The sequence below is a fragment of the Sinocyclocheilus grahami genome, unplaced genomic scaffold (genome assembly GCF_001515645.1).
Source record: "Sinocyclocheilus grahami isolate Dianchi unplaced genomic scaffold, SAMN03320097.WGS_v1.1 scaffold825.1, whole genome shotgun sequence".
Classification (NCBI taxonomy): Eukaryota; Metazoa; Chordata; class Actinopteri; order Cypriniformes; family Cyprinidae; genus Sinocyclocheilus; species Sinocyclocheilus grahami.
Window position 1 is genome coordinate 354103 of NW_015506004.1, and position 19306 is coordinate 373408.

The 19306-nt window shown below is 43.3% G+C and overlaps 1 protein-coding gene across 1 annotated transcript in view; it reads left to right on the forward strand.

The window, feature by feature from the left end:
- The first annotated feature begins 1600 nt into the window (after nt 1-1600).
- The window catches only part of LOC107562490 (interleukin-1 receptor accessory protein-like 1-B), a 45088-nt gene continuing 27382 nt past the window's right edge, over nt 1601-19306 (forward strand). The window contains exons 1-2 of the mRNA XM_016247123.1: nt 1601-1646; nt 4278-4557. Coding sequence (XP_016102609.1) covers nt 1601-1646; nt 4278-4557 — 326 coding nt within the window. The remainder of the gene's footprint in view (nt 1647-4277; nt 4558-19306) is intronic.

The window sequence follows — 19306 nt, forward strand, 5'->3', positions numbered from 1 at the left end:
CACACACACACACACACTCACACACACACACACACACTCACACGTCTGTTGGCTCTTGTTGTGTGAGTGAGATGTGATGTGACAGCAGCTGCTGGCAGACGATTACTGGACATATGCACACCATCACATGATCAACATGCTCTGTGTGTGTGTGCTATGGGTTGGTTAGCTCAGGATATAGTTAGGGTGTCCATGTACATTATTTCATATGTATTTACATCATGGTAGTTTGTTCATCTGGGTTTGGTAATTAATTTGGGACTTTAACAACATCAGTCAGATGCAACAGTATACTTTACTCTAAATACTTAAGGGGGATCGTGCTTTTTCGGTGGCAGCACCTAAGCTGTGGAATAATTTGCCATTGTATGTAAGATCAGCCTCCTCTTTTCAGGTTTTTAAATCATCACTTAAGACTTATCTTTTTAAATTGGCTTATGGTCTGCAGTAAATTCTGTCTAATATTTGATTATGTGTGATGTTATCTTTGTCATAAATTTGTGATTTGTTTTATATGCTTAGTTGTTTTATGTATTTATTAAATTTTTTGTACAGCACTTTGGTCGACTCTGTCGTGCTATATAAATCTGTAAAACAAAACTAAACTAAACTAAATATATCTTCCTCAGTGCGTCGTAACAGCTGCTCGATCTGCATTCTGTCGCTGTGACTGAATTCAGAACAACATACTAGCATTTGAGCATACTACACTGACTGATTCTGCTGTATAAAGACATTCAATTAAATTCAATTCAAGTGTATTTGTATAGCGCTTATCACGATACAAATTGTTGCAAAGCAACTTTACAGAAAATTAAGTTTCTACAATATTTAGTAGTAGCTTATCAGTGGTGACTGTCAATTAATGTACATATGGCAGAAATGTACGGAAAAATCAATTAAAGACGTAATCAAACAGACGATGAACACTATTATTATATGATGCAATCAAGCTTATAGCAGAATGTGGTAGTTGTGTATGTTGTTTCAGGGTTGGCATCATCTGAGGTCCTCTGAGGGGTTGCATCATCTCTTCTCAGGTGTTCTGGATCCAGACTGAAGCTTGTGTAAATCCTAGTTACCACGGGATGTTAATCCCAGCAGAAACAGAGAAACACATAGAGACATAACATTTAAAGACATGACAGGAACAGTAGGAGCAGTAGACCAGTCATCCACCACGTGTTTCCTGTTTGTCAGGTGTGTTTGTTGATCAGCGCCACCTACTGTACATGGGTGAATTATTCAGCCTGAATTCATGTTGGTCTGGTGTAAACACACCTTCTTAAAGCAATTAGTGTCATATTATCATCTCACGCTTGGTTTGAATAAGCCACACACACAATTGAGTGAGTCCTCTATTCTGAAAACACACACTTATCCACCCATCCATCTATCTGTCCATCCATCCATCCATCTGTCCGTGTATCAGCGGAGTGGCATGTCGAGCGCGGCAGGCGTTTCGGGAGGAAGTTAATTGGGTGTAATCAAGCTTAGCTGAGCGTGCGTGTGCTGCCAGCGAGATTGCATGAAACTCACTGCTGCTAAAACACATTTGTGAAATGAATGATAGCGGCACAGAACAGCCCAACATCCCATAATGAGCAATGAGAAGAATGATGAGCACAAAATAATAACTGACTCCTGTAAGTATGTTGACAATATTCCCACAGAAACTCTTTAATTGAATCTGCTTCCCTGCAAGAGACGATGTTTGCATTCCTCTCTCTCTCTCTCTCTTTCTCTCTCTCTCTTTCTCAGCTGTATCTCCTCAATTAAACTGCTGACATTTTCCCAGATCTGAAATGAAAAAGCTCTCGGTTGCCCACAGGATGTTTTTACAGCTTTTATGCCGTGTATGAAGGGACTGTGATCTGCCAAACAAACATCATCAGTTTTTATGTTTTTCCCTGCAAGAGACGATGTTTGCATTCCTCTCTCTCTCTTTCTCTCTCTCTCTTTCTCTCTTTCTCAGCTGTATCTCCTCAATTAAACTGCTGACATTTTCCCAGATCTGAAATGAAAAAGCTCTCGGTTGCCCACAGGATGTTTTTACAGCTTTTATGCCGTGTATGAAGGGACTGTGATCTGCCAAACAAACATCATCAGTTTTTATGTTCTGAAGCAGACATATAATAATCACAAAATACCCTCAATCGCCATCTTATTTGACGTTTTGGCACTGAGAACTTTTTTTTCTGCAGCAACTGGTCTCTCGTGAGCTGGTTCTTGTTTTAGTCCTGGTCTTTCTGGATCACATCAGGGGCTGGATTCATGAAACTTCTTGAGAATAAAGAAGAGTAGAATATTTAGTATTCCCAAAAAAACTTCTAAAGAATGTTATTTTCTTTTGTTCTTAAAACAAAATGTAGTAAAAATTCGAATTTTTCTTAAAAATCAGCATAAATAACTAAGTTAGGAAAGGTAAGATGATTAATGAATTAATGAATAAATGGTTTGGTTTGTTTCAGATGTGATCTGCACACTTTCTTGTCTTTTCTTTTAGGTCATGTTAGTCAAATGGTGTTCAGCAAGAAATTTCTCAAGAATTTTTAAATAATTGTACTTAGAATATATTTTAGGAAATGTCTTGAGATAATTTCTTAAGCCAGTTGTTCTGAATCCAGCCTCAGTTCCTGAAAGCCTCTGCTGATGCTTCATTAGATCCTTCAGAATGATGTTCAGCGGAGAAACAGTCAGTGATGTGACTCACATTTCTTTATGAAAATCAGCTCACGCTCCACAAGAAAAGAGAAATTCTGAAGATTCGAGTCATGGGTCTGAATTTAATCTGTCTCTCCCCAAACGAATGTCCCGTTCTGAGATGTTGACAAGAGCTTTCATTTCATGTGTAATGAACATACATGCAGAAGTAATCCAGTGCGCACACACACACACATACACACACAAACACACACATGCTGTACAGTATTATAATGAACAGAAATATTTAACCATCTTTCCTTTCACACAGAAAAAGCATCATGAGGTTCTTTACGCTGCTACAATGAGCCTTAATTAGTCCCCCCCGCCTACTGGCTGCCACGGCAACCAGCCCCCTCCCGTTGCCATAGCAACAGACAACACTTTAAGTGTTTTTTTTCTGTCAGTGTTTGTAAATGTCACCTGACACCAGCTGCACCAGCGGCATCTCCGAAAGATCCCTGCCAAAACTCATCAGGGATTCCTGCGTTCCTTCACCCGTTCCCCCTCCACACACTCAATATACAGCACGAGCGTCCGGCTGAACGCATCCTTCACAGAGCAGCTCTGCTGAGATTTGTTAGGATTTAGATTTGACTCTCTGTCCAACAGGCTTTGACATTTTCAGCGTGGTAAATGAGTCGTTGTGTTTTATTTCGGGTATTTGGTGCTCAGAGAGAGAGAGAATGCAAGGGATAAATAATGCGACATGCTTCTCTTGGTGTTAATTAGCTGCTGTGCTGTTTCTTTAGTAAATAAAACATTGAGGGAGACACAATTAGCCGAGCCTGTCGAGGTCTCAGCATCTGTCTGCAGCAGCTGTTTCAGACAGACAGAACGTGGGATAATGGAGGAGGAGAGGAGAGATATTGGACGAAAATCCACAGGGACATTTTGCTAGACCTATCAGATCACATCAGGAATGGTGCAGAATCTGTTTCTAAATGCCAAATACAAATGTGTGGAGTTTTGGACAGTCTAGAATTTGTAATTCATTAGCAGCATGTGACATCAAGCTCGGTTTTTTTTAACACACAGTAAGCGCATATACAGTAATGCGCTTGTATTGTAAGCATATGGAGCAAGGCCTTCTAGCAGACGTAGTTTTGTTCAAGCTCTTGCGTGAGTTCTCCAGTAGAAATGTTTATGTGAGCTGTCATATGAGTCATTTGGACTGTTCTCGATGGATGATGGTCTGCTTACACACACACACACACACACACACAGACACACACTCACACTCACACAGACACACACACAGACACACTCACACACACACACACAGACACACATACACACACACACACACACACACAGACACACACACACAGACACTCACACACACACACACACAGACACACACAGACACACACTCACACAGACACACACACACAGACACTCACACACACTCACACAGACACACACACACAGACACTCACACACACACACACACAGACACACACACACACACACACACACACACAGGCCCTGATCTGTGTCTGACTGTGTTATTTCATGTATTAAGGCCTCATGTTGTGGTGTCAGTATTAACAGTGTGTTCTCTGTCTCTGCAGTGGACGGCTGTACGGATTGGTCTGTGGACTACCTGAAATACAAAGTTCTGCTCGGGGAGCCTGTGAGGATTAAATGTGCTTTATTTTATGGATACATTCGTGCGAATTACACACATGCTCAGAGTGCCGGACTCAGTCTGATGTGGTACAAAAGCACCGGCCATGGAGACTTCGAGGAACCCATTTCATTCGACGGGAGCCGGATGAGTAAAGAGGAGGACTCCATCTGGTTCAGACCGGCCGAGTTACAGGACGCTGGACATTACTCATGCGTGTTGAGGTATGAGCTGCTTTCTTCCTCTGTGTGTGTCTGTGTGTGTGTGTGTGTGTGTGTGATCTCATGTTGAATGTTTACCTGAAGCTGATCTGTATATCTTCACACTCATCCATAAGCATCATGATTCTCTGTTTTTAAATGTAAATCTCGATCCCCAAACAAATGTTTGTGTTTACTGGATCAGTAGTGAATCAGATGTGAGCAGATCTACTCATGAGGTGCATATCATCTCAAAAACATTACTAAGGTCATCAATAACATTCGTTGATTAGATGATGACGCAATATAGTGAATGAAATAGAAATAATAATAATTATTATTATTATTAGTGTTAGTATTATTATTACATTGAGACATACATTCTACTGTACAATAGTAATATATTTCTGTCATAATTTCTTCAAGTTACACCAAACTTTTATGTTGGCAGTTTGTGGTGAAGATCTGTGAGTCTCAATGTGGATTTGACGGTGGCTTTTCTCAAAGTAAACACTGAAAAGCTGCTGAATTGACTCTCAGAGCAGCTCTGAAGATGAAGTTCATGTCTTCATGCCCTCATTTAATGAGACACTGCAGGCAACACACCGCAGGATTCATATTTAAATAGTCTTTTCTTGTTTTAATATTCAAACACAATAGACCGTATCACGATTTAAGTGAACTGACCATTGACTTTTGATTTATTCATCCAAAATCAGATAAATTCCATGACATTCCGTATTATACAGTGAATTCCATTTTTATGAATGCATTCTGTGATTCCGTCCATGTTTTCCACATCTCAGGAATCACAGAGCCGAGGAGTTCTTTTGACAGGCTTTCTGAATTGTGGTCTCTCTCATTATCAATCTGTTGTTGTATAATGAGCTGTTTTGGGGGATTTGATTTGGGCTGATGGTCACATCCATTTACAGTACTCAGGAGCAACACTGAGTATCAATAAGACCTCATCCATCCGTCCTGTTAGACAGACAGAGACAGAGGAGAATGGACTTGTGTCTGGTGTATTAATACAGAGACTCATCAAAACAAATGACAGCTGTGAGTGAAGTACATAATGAAGAGTGATGAGATCAGATCACACTCACAGCTCTGGCCAGAGCACCTCGTGATGCCTTCGTTCTACTCTTTCTGATACCACACTTTTACCATTTATGATGTGTGTTCAATAAAAAGGTTTCATGCATTTTCAATTCAGGTCACGTCTCTAGACTAAATGAACGATTCGAGAGTTGGTTCTTCTGATGTGATGATGTTTGCGAACAGCAGCAGTTCCGCTGCAGAGGTCAATCCACCAGAAACAGGGAAAGCGCACCATACGTTTGCATGTTGTAGTGCGTCATTAACCTCGCAGGTAAAGGCCGTTTCCTGTCAATGGCTCATTAGGTTCCCTCATTAGGAGGAGAAGATGTTTGAGTTTCTCTCTGAACTGAGATAGCCTTTGATCTGAAGCGAAACACTGTAACAAATGATGAAGAATTTCAGTGGAGTTTAAAGGAGCATCACGTTCATCACAACGCAAGCGTATTACTGTAACTCACTCCCGCTGCTCTAATATCTCCATCAGATCACATGACCATCAGGAACAGACCATCATTGAGTTTTAAATTGATTAGAATCGTTCTCTCTGCCACTGTACAGATATAGAGAAGCTTTAGCTTTTGGTATGTTATTATGTATTATTCTGTTCATAATCTTTTTTCCCTCAGTGTTGTTGCTCCTGCCACCTACTGGACACACTGCCAGCTGCACACTAGTTAATATCAGGAAGAAGCTGCTGCTAGAGACACATCTCTGAAATCTATAGATCAGGCACCTTATTGATCAAATCGTCACAATGCCACATACTGTATAATGGGTCTAGATCAGTGTTTGCCAACCTTTTTTTCAGGGGATCCCTATTTTAACAAAATTTTGTAACGACCCCCATTTTTTAAATGTATCTCATGATAAAACAGCGCTGCTTTACCCCACATACGCACGACCAGAAGCAGCGGAAGCGCTCGACTGTGGCATAATAAAAGCTCCGCTGCTTTACCCCACATACGCACGACCGGAAGCAGCGGAAGCGTTCGACTGTGGCATAATAAAAGCTCCGCTGCTTTACCCCACATACGCACGACCGGAAGCAGCGGAAGCGTTCGACTGTGGCATAATAAAAGCTCCGCTGCTTTACCCCACATACGCACGACCGGAAGCAGCGGAAGCGTTCGACTGTGGCATAATAAAAGCTCCGCTGCTTTACCCCACATACGCACGACCGGAAGCAGCGGAAGCGTTCGACTGTGGCATAATAAAAGCTCCGCTGCTTTACCCCACATACGCACGACCGGAAGCAGCGGAAGCGTTCGACTGTGGCATAATAAAAGCTCCGCTGCTTTACCCCACATACGCACGACCGGAAGCAGCGGAAGCGTTCGACTGTGGCATAATAAAAGCTCCGCTGCTTTACCCCACATACGCACGACCGGAAGCAGCGGAAGCGTTCGACTGTGGCATAATAAAAGCTCCGCTGCTTTACCCCACATACGCACGACCGGAAGCAGCGGAAGCGTTCGACTGTGGCATAATAAAAGCTCCGCTGCTTTACCCCACATACGCACGACCGGAAGCAGCGGAAGCGTTCGACTGTGGCATAATAAAAGCTCCGCTGCTTTACCCCACATACGCACGACCGGAAGCAGCGGAAGCGTTCGACTGTGGCATAATAAAAGCTCCGCTGCTTTACCCCACATACGCACGACCGGAAGCAGCGGAAGCGTTCGACTGTGGCATAATAAAAGCTCCGCTGCTTTACCCCACATACGCACGACCGGAAGCAGCGGAAGCGTTCGACTGTGGCATAATAAAAGCTCCGCTGCTTTACCCCACATACGCACGACCGGAAGCAGCGGAAGCGTTCGACTGTGGCATAATAAAAGCTCCGCTGCTTTACCCCACATACGCACGACCGGAAGCAGCGGAAGCGTTCGACTGTGGCATAATAAAAGCTCCGCTGCTTTACCCCACATACGCACGACCGGAAGCAGCGGAAGCGTTCGACTGTGGCATAATAAAAGCTCCGCTGCTTTACCCCACATACGCACGACCGGAAGCAGCGGAAGCGTTCGACTGTGGCATAATAAAAGCTCCGCTGCTTTACCCCACATACGCACGACCGGAAGCAGCGGAAGCGTTCGACTGTGGCATAATAAAAGCTCCGCTGCTTTACCCCACATACGCACGACCGGAAGCAGCGGAAGCGTTCGACTGTGGCATAATAAAAGCTCCGCTGCTTTACCCCACATACGCACGACCGGAAGCAGCGGAAGCGTTCGACTGTGGCATAATAAAAGCTCCGCTGCTTTACCCCACATACGCACGACCGGAAGCAGCGGAAGCGTTCGACTGTGGCATAATAAAAGCTCCGCTGCTTTACCCCACATACGCACGACCGGAAGCAGCGGAAGCGTTCGACTGTGGCATAATAAAAGCTCCGCTGCTTTACCCCACATACGCACGACCGGAAGCAGCGGAAGCGTTCGACTGTGGCATAATAAAAGCTCCGCTGCTTTACCCCACATACGCACGACCGGAAGCAGCGGAAGCGTTCGACTGTGGCATAATAAAAGCTCCGCTGCTTTACCCCACATACGCACGACCGGAAGCAGCGGAAGCGTTCGACTGTGGCATAATAAAAGCTCCGCTGCTTTACCCCACATACGCACGACCGGAAGCAGCGGAAGCGTTCGACTGTGGCATAATAAAAGCTCCGCTGCTTTACCCCACATACGCACGACCGGAAGCAGCGGAAGCGTTCGACTGTGGCATAATAAAAGCTCCGCTGCTTTACCCCACATACGCACGACCGGAAGCAGCGGAAGCGTTCGACTGTGGCATAATAAAAGCTCCGCTGCTTTACCCCACATACGCACGACCGGAAGCAGCGGAAGCGTTCGACTGTGGCATAATAAAAGCTCCGCTGCTTTACCCCACATACGCACGACCGGAAGCAGCGGAAGCGTTCGACTGTGGCATAATAAAAGCTCCGCTGCTTTACCCCACATACGCACGACCGGAAGCAGCGGAAGCGTTCGACTGTGGCATAATAAAAGCTCCGCTGCTTTACCCCACATACGCACGACCGGAAGCAGCGGAAGCGTTCGACTGTGGCATAATAAAAGCTCCGCTGCTTTACCCCACATACGCACGACCGGAAGCAGCGGAAGCGTTCGACTGTGGCATAATAAAAGCTCCGCTGCTTTACCCCACATACGCACGACCGGAAGCAGCGGAAGCGTTCGACTGTGGCATAATAAAAGCTCCGCTGCTTTACCCCACATACGCACGACCGGAAGCAGCGGAAGCGTTCGACTGTGGCATAATAAAAGCTCCGCTGCTTTACCCCACATACGCACGACCGGAAGCAGCGGAAGCGTTCGACTGTGGCATAATAAAAGCTCCGCTGCTTTACCCCACATACGCACGACCGGAAGCAGCGGAAGCGTTCGACTGTGGCATAATAAAAGCTCCGCTGCTTTACCCCACATACGCACGACCGGAAGCAGCGGAAGCGTTCGACTGTGGCATAATAAAAGCTCCGCTGCTTTACCCCACATACGCACGACCGGAAGCAGCGGAAGCGTTCGACTGTGGCATAATAAAAGCTCCGCTGCTTTACCCCACATACGCACGACCGGAAGCAGCGGAAGCGTTCGACTGTGGCATAATAAAAGCTCCGCTGCTTTACCCCACATACGCACGACCGGAAGCAGCGGAAGCGTTCGACTGTGGCATAATAAAAGCTCCGCTGCTTTACCCCACATACGCACGACCGGAAGCAGCGGAAGCGTTCGACTGTGGCATAATAAAAGCTCCGCTGCTTTACCCCACATACGCACGACCGGAAGCAGCGGAAGCGTTCGACTGTGGCATAATAAAAGCTCCGCTGCTTTACCCCACATACGCACGACCGGAAGCAGCGGAAGCGTTCGACTGTGGCATAATAAAAGCTCCGCTGCTTTACCCCACATACGCACGACCGGAAGCAGCGGAAGCGTTCGACTGTGGCATAATAAAAGCTCCGCTGCTTTACCCCACATACGCACGACCGGAAGCAGCGGAAGCGTTCGACTGTGGCATAATAAAAGCTCCGCTGCTTTACCCCACATACGCACGACCGGAAGCAGCGGAAGCGTTCGACTGTGGCATAATAAAAGCTCCGCTGCTTTACCCCACATACGCACGACCGGAAGCAGCGGAAGCGTTCGACTGTGGCATAATAAAAGCTCCGCTGCTTTACCCCACATACGCACGACCGGAAGCAGCGGAAGCGTTCGACTGTGGCATAATAAAAGCTCCGCTGCTTTACCCCACATACGCACGACCGGAAGCAGCGGAAGCGTTCGACTGTGGCATAATAAAAGCTCCGCTGCTTTACCCCACATACGCACGACCGGAAGCAGCGGAAGCGTTCGACTGTGGCATAATAAAAGCTCCGCTGCTTTACCCCACATACGCACGACCGGAAGCAGCGGAAGCGTTCGACTGTGGCATAATAAAAGCTCCGCTGCTTTACCCCACATACACACGACCAGAAGGAGCGGAACCGTTTGACTGTGGCATAATAAAAGCCCCGCTGCTTTACCCCACGTACACACGACCGGAAGCAGCGGAAGCGTTCGACTGTGGCATAATAAAAGCCCCGCTGCTTTACCCCACAAACGCACGACTGGAAGCAGCGAAAGCGCTCGACTGTGGCATAATAAAAGCTCCGCTGCTTTCCAGCTGTGTGTCGCACTCGTTCAGCGCCTCGTTTCGCTTCGACGGCTTTCAGCCTCACCCTGCTTCATTCTACTACGTTAATAAATCATTAGCTCATCCATGAACATGATTTCTGCCCGAGTCCCGTCGGATTGCATTGGCTGTGCGGATGAAGACCACAACTCCCATGATTCCACACTCAGTCACTCGTCATCAAACTACGCCTTTGTCTATTAGTTTGTTTTGAATACGCGCCCTCTAGCGACGAAAATTACATATTGTGCCTTTAGGTTTGTAAAAAATGCAACAACTGCAGAAACATTAAAATAATGCATTTAACATTGTGATGATGTAGTGGATTGAAGTTGAGTGTGTGTGTCTATTAGAGATGAGATGAGAAAGCACTATGAGTTTAGAGGCTTTCATAAAGTCTATTGTAGCAGTCTAATGTTTACGTCACATGAATTTAAACAGTCACTGAATATTAGAATTGTTAATAAAGTTGAAAAGTCAGAAACGAGCATAAGGAACCTGAGATGAGAAGCGGGTGTTCATGGGTTTATGTGATGGACCAGACTCTGGTCGCTGAAGGGATTGTGGGATGTGGCGATGTAGAGAGAAAAACGCCTAACTTCACGTAGGGCTGGACAATAATTAAATATCAATATGTATCGCGATATAATTTTTTTCAATAACGGTGATATGATTTTTAAACACATTTCCGATATTTTGATATACATTACCAGTTTCCCATACATTGATTTATTTGTGCTGTTTGACTTCGTTGAATAAACATGAGCACTGCATGTTTCAAAATCATAACACATCGCGGGTGTTTTATATGTATGTATCTCTGAAGGGAATTGACTGTCTTCAGAAAAGTTTCGCTGGCATTTTCATTTGATCTGATAAAGTAGCGTTCATGAGCGAAGCTGCTGTGATTACAGCCGTTACCGGGGAAACCGCTACTTTTATCACTCTAAAAGCGCCTTCTGCTAAATTAATACTTTTATGTAGCAAGGATGCTTAAAATTGATCAAAAGTGATGATAAAGGCATTTATAATGTTACAAAAGATTTCTATTTCAGATAAATAGTGTTCATATCGATATCGGAATTATATCGTATCGACCGAAATTAAGAAATATATCGTGATATCAATTTTGGCCATATCGTCCAGCCCTAACTTCACGTTAGCAGAAGGCTATTGGCTGAATTGAGGCCTGAGAGGCATTATGGGTAAACAGTGGCGGTGTGTTGGACTCCAGCAGTATACAGTTAATAAGCCAGCCTCGACGCTGCGACACATGAGTTATGCATCTGTCCGAATCGTGTCTCCTCCACTCCCAGCAGAGCCTGACCTTCCTCTGGCTCATAAATAATACAGAGCTCATAAAATACTGATTTAAAGAAACGTTGTAGCGAACCACGACTGGCCGCAGCACATCCTCAGACAGACATCACTCAAGGGATAGCGCTTCTGACTCTACGGCTGCTTTTGAAGCCGTATTTCATTCACATTTCCCCCAGAATGCTCAGTTCCATCTGTTATAGTCAGAGAAATGAACCGGATGCTGCATTACTGGTGTGAATGTGGCTGAAATGCATCTGGCTTTTTGACATCCTGCAGAATGTCTGTTCGAAACTACAGTGCTTTGTGTTAGATGTTAGATCTTGATCAGAGCGACTAGCATTTCTGTGCTAGTGTACTAGTGAACTTTTAGCAAGCGTTATACTGATGTGTACCACTGATCTTTACACGCATCCTCATGCAGCGTCAGTCTGTACAGCACCTGTCAAAAGTTTGGAAACATTACAATTTGTTAATGCTTTCATTGAAGTCTCTTCTGCTCACCAAGGCTGCATTTGCTTGATCAAAAATACAGTAAAATCAATTATTATTGGTGCTCAGTTATTAATGGTTCCTATTATTATCAATGTTAATAATAGTTTTTATGCAAATATTTTGTGGATTTTTTTTTCAGGATTCACAGATGAATGGAAAGTTCAAAAGAACAGCCTTTAATTGAAATATAAATCTTTTGTAACATTATAAATGTCTTTACTGTCACTTTGATCAATTTAATGTATATTTGCTAAATAAAAGCATTAAGCAAAACACATACCCAAAATATTTGAATGGTAGTGTATCACGGTTTCCACAAATATAATTGTTTTCAACATTGATGATAATCAGAAATGTTTCTTGAGCAGCAAATCAGCATATTATACTGATTTCTGAAGTTCATGTGACACTGAAGACTGGAGTAATGATGCTGAAAATACAGCTGCGCATCACAGAAATACAGTCTAACAGATATTCACATAGAAAACAGCTATTTTACATTGTAATAATATTTCAGTGTTTTTACTGTATTGTTGAGCACTTAAAAGCAGCCTTGAGCAGAAGAGACTTCTTTGACGAACATTATAAAGTTGAATGTTTCCAAACTTTTTGCAAGACGACAACTCGCTCCTCGTACACTCTGATTGGCCATTTCTTGTGTTGTGTTTCACTGCATTTTCATGTTCTGAATCTCTGTACGATCCGCAGGCGTTCAGAGGGAATTATGGCCCGTGTTTAATGATTTAACCAATGCAAGCTTCCCTATTCCCACATAACAGCTGCCTTCATCCACTAATTAAACGTGATAAATTCTCCTCCAAGGTCCTTAATGCTTCCAACAATGAATCAAACATGATCATACATTTAGTCAAGACACCATTAATTATAAGCTGACCCAATCTTTTGTGGATTCACTGATATTATTACCTGATGCTCAAATGAGTGGGACTGTGGGTAAATATATTTTCTGTGCACTGAAATAAAATCTGTTCACCGTTCTGCTGGTGAGATACAGTGGGGCAAAAAAGTATTTAGTCAGCCACCAATTGTGCAAGTTCTCCCACTTAAAAAGATGAGAGAGGCCTGTAATTTTCATCATAGGTATACCTCAACTATGAGAGACAAAATGAGAAAAAAAATGAAAACCTTGTGAAGACTTACAGAAAATGTTTGACCTCTGTCATTGCCAACAAAGTGTATATAACAAAGTATTGAGATGAAATTTTGTTATTGACCAAATACTTATTTTCCACCTTAATTTGCAAATAAATTCTTTAAAAATCCTACAATGTGATTTTCTGGATTTTTTTTCTTATTTTGTCTCTCCTAGTTGAGGTATACCTATGATGAAAATTACAGGCCTCTCTCATCTTTTTAAGTGGGAGAACTTGCACAATTGGTGGCTGACTAAATACTTTTTTTCCCCACTGTACATACATGATACATATATGGCACCTATGATGTTCGACTTCGCCTGTCGGAGATCACTAAAAATAACATTAAAGAGGTGTGTGAACTTGCAAGTTTGATGTCAGACACTGTAATATGCTCTGGTCCCCTCCCTGCTTACCGTGGTGATGAGATACATAGCAGACTGTCATCACTCAATGGCTAGAAGTGGTGCCCGCAGAATAACATAGGTTTCATAGACAATTGGAGGAGTTTTTGGGGCAGACCTGACCTGTTGAAAAGAGATGGTCTTCATCCCTTCTGGGGTGGTGCTGCTCTTCTGTCTAGAAATATGGCACGTAGTCTTAGAGTTTGCACTTGACTAACTGTCTCGGATCATTATCTAGTCTCGTGTATTCTCCGTATAGCTAAAGCTATATGTTTAAATTCCTCAGCATATCCAATAGATACAGTTGCTCCTTTATGCTTAAAGAAGATTAAGGAAAAGAGTCCGACACCATGGTATAACGAACACACTTGTGCCTTAAAGAGAGCATCTCGGAGAATGGAGCGCAGATGGAACAAAACAAAACTAGAGGTATCTTGTATTGCATGGAGTGAAAGTACTTCCACTTATAGAAGAGCTCTAAAAACGGCTAGATCTGCTTACTTTTCATCTCTTTTAGAAGAAAACACATTTATTCAATGCAGTGGCTAAATTAACAAAAAATAAAGCATCAACAGGCGCAGACATTCCCCAACAGCACAGCAGTAATGACTTTATGAACCTTTTTACTTCCAAGATCAATACTATTAGACCTGTAATTTCATGGTTAACAGCAGCTGCATTTCCCCCAAAAATTGATGTATTTTGTGATGTCAGGTTCTGAACTAAACTCTGAGGGGATTTACATTTAAATTTATGCATTTGCCAGATGCTTTTATACAAAGAAATGAACACTGTATTAAAAACAAATTTTTATCAGTTTTAAGCCACAAGTCCGAGTCAAGTATGGAGTCTTTAAGCTGGAGTCAGAGACAAGTTTGGAGTCATTTCATTAATTGTTGCAAATATATTCTCATCCTTAAAAATCCTATTTACATGGTTGTATTTTAAAAACAAAATATTTTCCAGGAATACTACTAAGATTCTAGCTCAACTTGTCTTCCTCTGCCTGTATACAGTGTCAGACCAAGATACATAAATACTGCTCTGTGTGTGTTCACTGTGTGTGTGTGTTCACTACTCACTGCTGTGTGTGTGTGTGTGTGTTCACTACCCACTGCTGTGTGTGTGTGTGTGTGTGTGTGTTCACTACTCACTGGTGTGTGTGTGTGTGTGTGTGTTCACTACCCACTGCTCTGTGTGCTCCTGACTAGTGACCAGTCACTGTGTGAATGTCCACAAAACTGGACGACTTTCTGAATGGACTGACTATAATGTGAATAATATGTAATCAATAAAAAAGTAACTGACTACGAGTATTTTAATGTAATGTATTTTTATTAGGGCTGGGCAAGTTAACGCGTTATTATCGCGTTAACGCATTAATTGATTAACGCCGACAATTATTTTATCGCGTGTTAACGCAGTTTTTTTATTATTATGAAAGTCCGTTGCTCACTGGCTCTAAATACACACACAGACAAACCATGGGTTACAGGAGGGTGGGATGTTGATCAGTAGGTTACTGGCTTGGGACGGGTGTCATCACCCGTCTCAACCAATGAGAGCATATGGGGTGGACCTAAGACTGCAGCAGCGTTCACATGAAGCACTCACAAATTCATAAGTGGGAAATAGTAACTTAGTAAGTTTCCGATAGTACGTGAAGACAGCAGAGAAGCGCTCTCACTCAGCACAGTGGAGTGCATCGTTGTGTTATTAACTTTGTGGTTTATTATGTTGAGTTGTTTGGAATGCTGTAAGACACGTCCCTCTCACAATATATTGCTTTACAGATCTATCACTTTTGCCGCTCAGAAATGTTCACGCAATCGTGCTGCATGCATCAGAAGTTCAGCGCTCTGACACTACATGCGTACCGCGCCAAAGCCCAATTGAACCGCGCTCTCGCCCACCTCTTCCAACCGAGCCAGGGCCGGCTAAACAAACCACGCCCGAGCACGGCACGGAGCGATCACACTAGTCAAAAAACTGGGCCTTGGGGGTCAATCGCGCTCGAGCATGATCAAGATTGCCTAGTGTGAGTACTTATTATCGCGCACGAGTCTCTACCCGCCCACACCCGCACTCTCCCATCACTCGCCCACACCGCACTCTGTTGCGTTGGTACCCGCGATCGTGCAGGTCTCTACTCAGAAGGTGCCTGAGGCTCTGGACTCTGAGCAAAGTTGATTAATCGTGATTTTAAAAAATGTATCATTGCCCAGCACTAATTTTTATGTAATTTGATCTAATTACAAGTATTTCATTTTTGGAATCTGATCACGTAATCCAGATTACATGTAGTTAAATGGCCCCGAACTCCGGATGAGATCCGCCGGCTGTAGACTGACCACATTCTCCTTTCATTACTCATTGTTACTCACTGTATTTGTAGACTCTGGTTTTGTCCACCTGTGTTTTTATGTCCTGTATATAAACGAGAGCTGTGTTTAGTGTTACAGGAAAACAGTGTTGAATTATTTCACCAGGGAATCAAATCGCCGGCTAATTATAAGACTCCTGTTTTAAAAATGGAGCTGGGGATCACATGTTGTGGAGGGATGTTAATCTTTAGTTTTCATTCTGTCTGTCTCTTACTCTCCGTTCACTCTTCTTTGAGTCAGCACTTTCTGTCCTTTCTTCTCTCTGTTCTGCATTGTGTTGTTTCTTCTGTTCAGGGAGTTGTTTTCCAATAAATTCAATTGTGGCAGTAAGAGGCGTCCGCTGAGAGCGCCACTCTAACAAAGCTGAGAAATGGCCTGCTGGCTCTCTGCTCTCATTTCTGCTGATCTGAGATGTCCTGAGCCCAAGACAAGCAAAGGAACAATTGCTGAGAATGATGTGAAAACACTGAGACCCTTTTAACAGTGTTTACTGATTCATTTCAGCAGTAAAGATCTGCGATTTCTGAAAGGTTACCCTTGTCGTAATGTGATTGTGAGATTCCTGTCGCCTGCTGATCCCAATAAAAGAACATTTGAAAGCATTTTCCAGTGTGATTTGATGTCAGACACTGTAATATGCTCTGGTCCCCTCCCTGCTTACCGTGGTGATGAGATACATAGCAGACTGTCATCACTCAATGGCTAGAAGTGGTGCCCGCAGAATAACATAGGTTTCATAGACAATTGGAGGAGTTTTTGGGGCAGACCTGACCTGTTGAAAAGAGATGGTCTTCATCCCTTCTGGGGTGGTGCTGCTCTTCTGTCTAGAAATATGGCACGTAGTCTTAGAGTTTGCACTTGACTAACTGTCTCGGATCATTATCTAGTCTCGTGTATTCTCCGTATAGCTAAAGCTATATGTTTAAATTCCTCAGCATATCCAATAGATACAGTTGCTCCTTTATGCTTAAAGAAGATTAAGGAAAAGAGTCCGACACCATGGTATAACGAACACACTTGTGCCTTAAAGAGAGCATCTCGGAGAATGGAGCGCAGATGGAACAAAACAAAACTAGAGGTATCTTGTATTGCATGGAGTGAAAGTACTTCCACTTATAGAAGAGCTCTAAAAACGGCTAGATCTGCTTACTTTTCATCTCTTTTAGAAGAAAACACATTTATTCAATGCAGTGGCTAAATTAACAAAAAATAAAGCATCAACAGGCGCAGACATTCCCCAACAGCACAGCAGTAATGACTTTATGAACCTTTTTACTTCCAAGATCAATACTATTAGACCTGTAATTTCATGGTTAACAGCAGCTGCATTTCCCCCAAAAATTGATGTATTTTGTGATGTCAGGTTCTGAACTAAACTCTGAGGGGATTTACATTTAAATTTATGCATTTGCCAGATGCTTTTATACAAAGAAATGAACACTGTATTAAAAACAAATTTTTATCAGTTTTAAGCCACAAGTCCGAGTCAAGTATGGAGTCTTTAAGCTGGAGTCAGAGACAAGTTTGGAGTCATTTCATTAATTGTTGCAAATATATTCTCATCCTTAAAAATCCTATTTACATGGTTGTATTTTAAAAACAAAATATTTTCCAGGAATACTACTAAGATTCTAGCTCAACTTGTCTTCCTCTGCCTGTATACAGTGTCAGACCAAGATACATAAATACTGCTCTGTGTGTGTTCACTGTGTGTGTGTGTTCACTACTCACTGCTGTGTGTGTGTGTGTGTGTTCACTACCCACTGCTGTGTGTGTGTGTGTGTGTTCACTACCCACTGCTGTGTGTGTGTGTGTGTGTTCACTACCCACTGCTGTGTGTGTGTGTGTGTGTTCACTACCCACTGCTGTGTGTGTGTGTGTGTGTTCACTACCCACTGCTGTGTGTGTGTGTGTGTGTTCACTACCCACTGCTGTGTGTGTGTGTGTGTGTTCACTACCCACTGCTGTGTGTGTGTGTGTGTGTTCACTACCCACTGCTCTGTGTGCTCCTGACTAGTGACCAGTCACTGTGTGAATGTCCACAAAACTGGACGACTTTCTGAATGGACTGACTATAATGTGAATAATATGTAATCAATAAAAAAGTAACTGACTACGAGTATTTTAATGTAATGTATTTTTATTAGGGCTGGGCAAGTTAACGCGTTATTATCGCGTTAACGCATTAATTGATTAACGCCGACAATTATTTTATCGCGTGTTAACGCAGTTTTTTTATTATTATGAAAGTCCGTTGCTCACTGGCTCTAAATACACACACAGACAAACCATGGGTTACAGGAGGGTGGGATGTTGATCAGTAGGTTACTGGCTTGGGACGGGTGTCATCACCCGTCTCAACCAATGAGAGCATATGGGGGGGACCTAAGACTGCAGCAGCGTTCACATGAAGCACTCACAAATTCATAAGTGGGAAATAGTAACTTAGTAAGTTTCCGATAGTACGTGAAGACAGCAGAGAAGCGCTCTCACTCAGCACAGTGGAGTGCATCGTTTTATTAACTTTGTGGTTTATTATTTTGAGTTGTTTGGAATGCGGTAAGACACGGCCCTCTCACAATATATTGCTTTACAGATCTATCACTTTTGCCGCTCAGAAATGTTCACGCAATCATGCTGCATGTATCAGAAGTTCCGCGGTCCGGCGCGGTTAGTGCTCACACTACATGTGTACTGCGCTCTGGCCCACCTCTTCCAAGCGTTGCACGGAGCGATCACACTAGTCAAACGAACCAAGCTTTGGGGGTCAAACACGCTCGGGCGCGGTTAAGATTGCCTAGTGAGAGTACACCCTTATTCTCGCGCATCCCGCACACGAGTCTACCCACCCGCACTCGCCCATCAAGTGTTGTCCTGCGCCACACACTGTTGCGTTGGGTCCCGCGATAGTGCAGGTCTCTTCTCGGAAGGTGCCTGTTATAATGTTATGATCGAGGCTCTGGACTCTTGAGTATAACTTGTTTTTCGATAACAAACTAAAATATTTTATATAAAAACTTTAATGCCCTCGCAGTGGCAAATAGCTTTGGTTTTATATTAGGGCTGTCAATCGATTCAAATTTTTTATCTGATTAATCACATCCTTTTTTCTGTGATTAATTGCGATTAATCACACACTTCATGAAATTAAGCATAGACCATTTAACTTGCCGCTCAGAAATGTTCACGCAATCGTGCTGCATGCATCAGAAGTTCAGCGCTC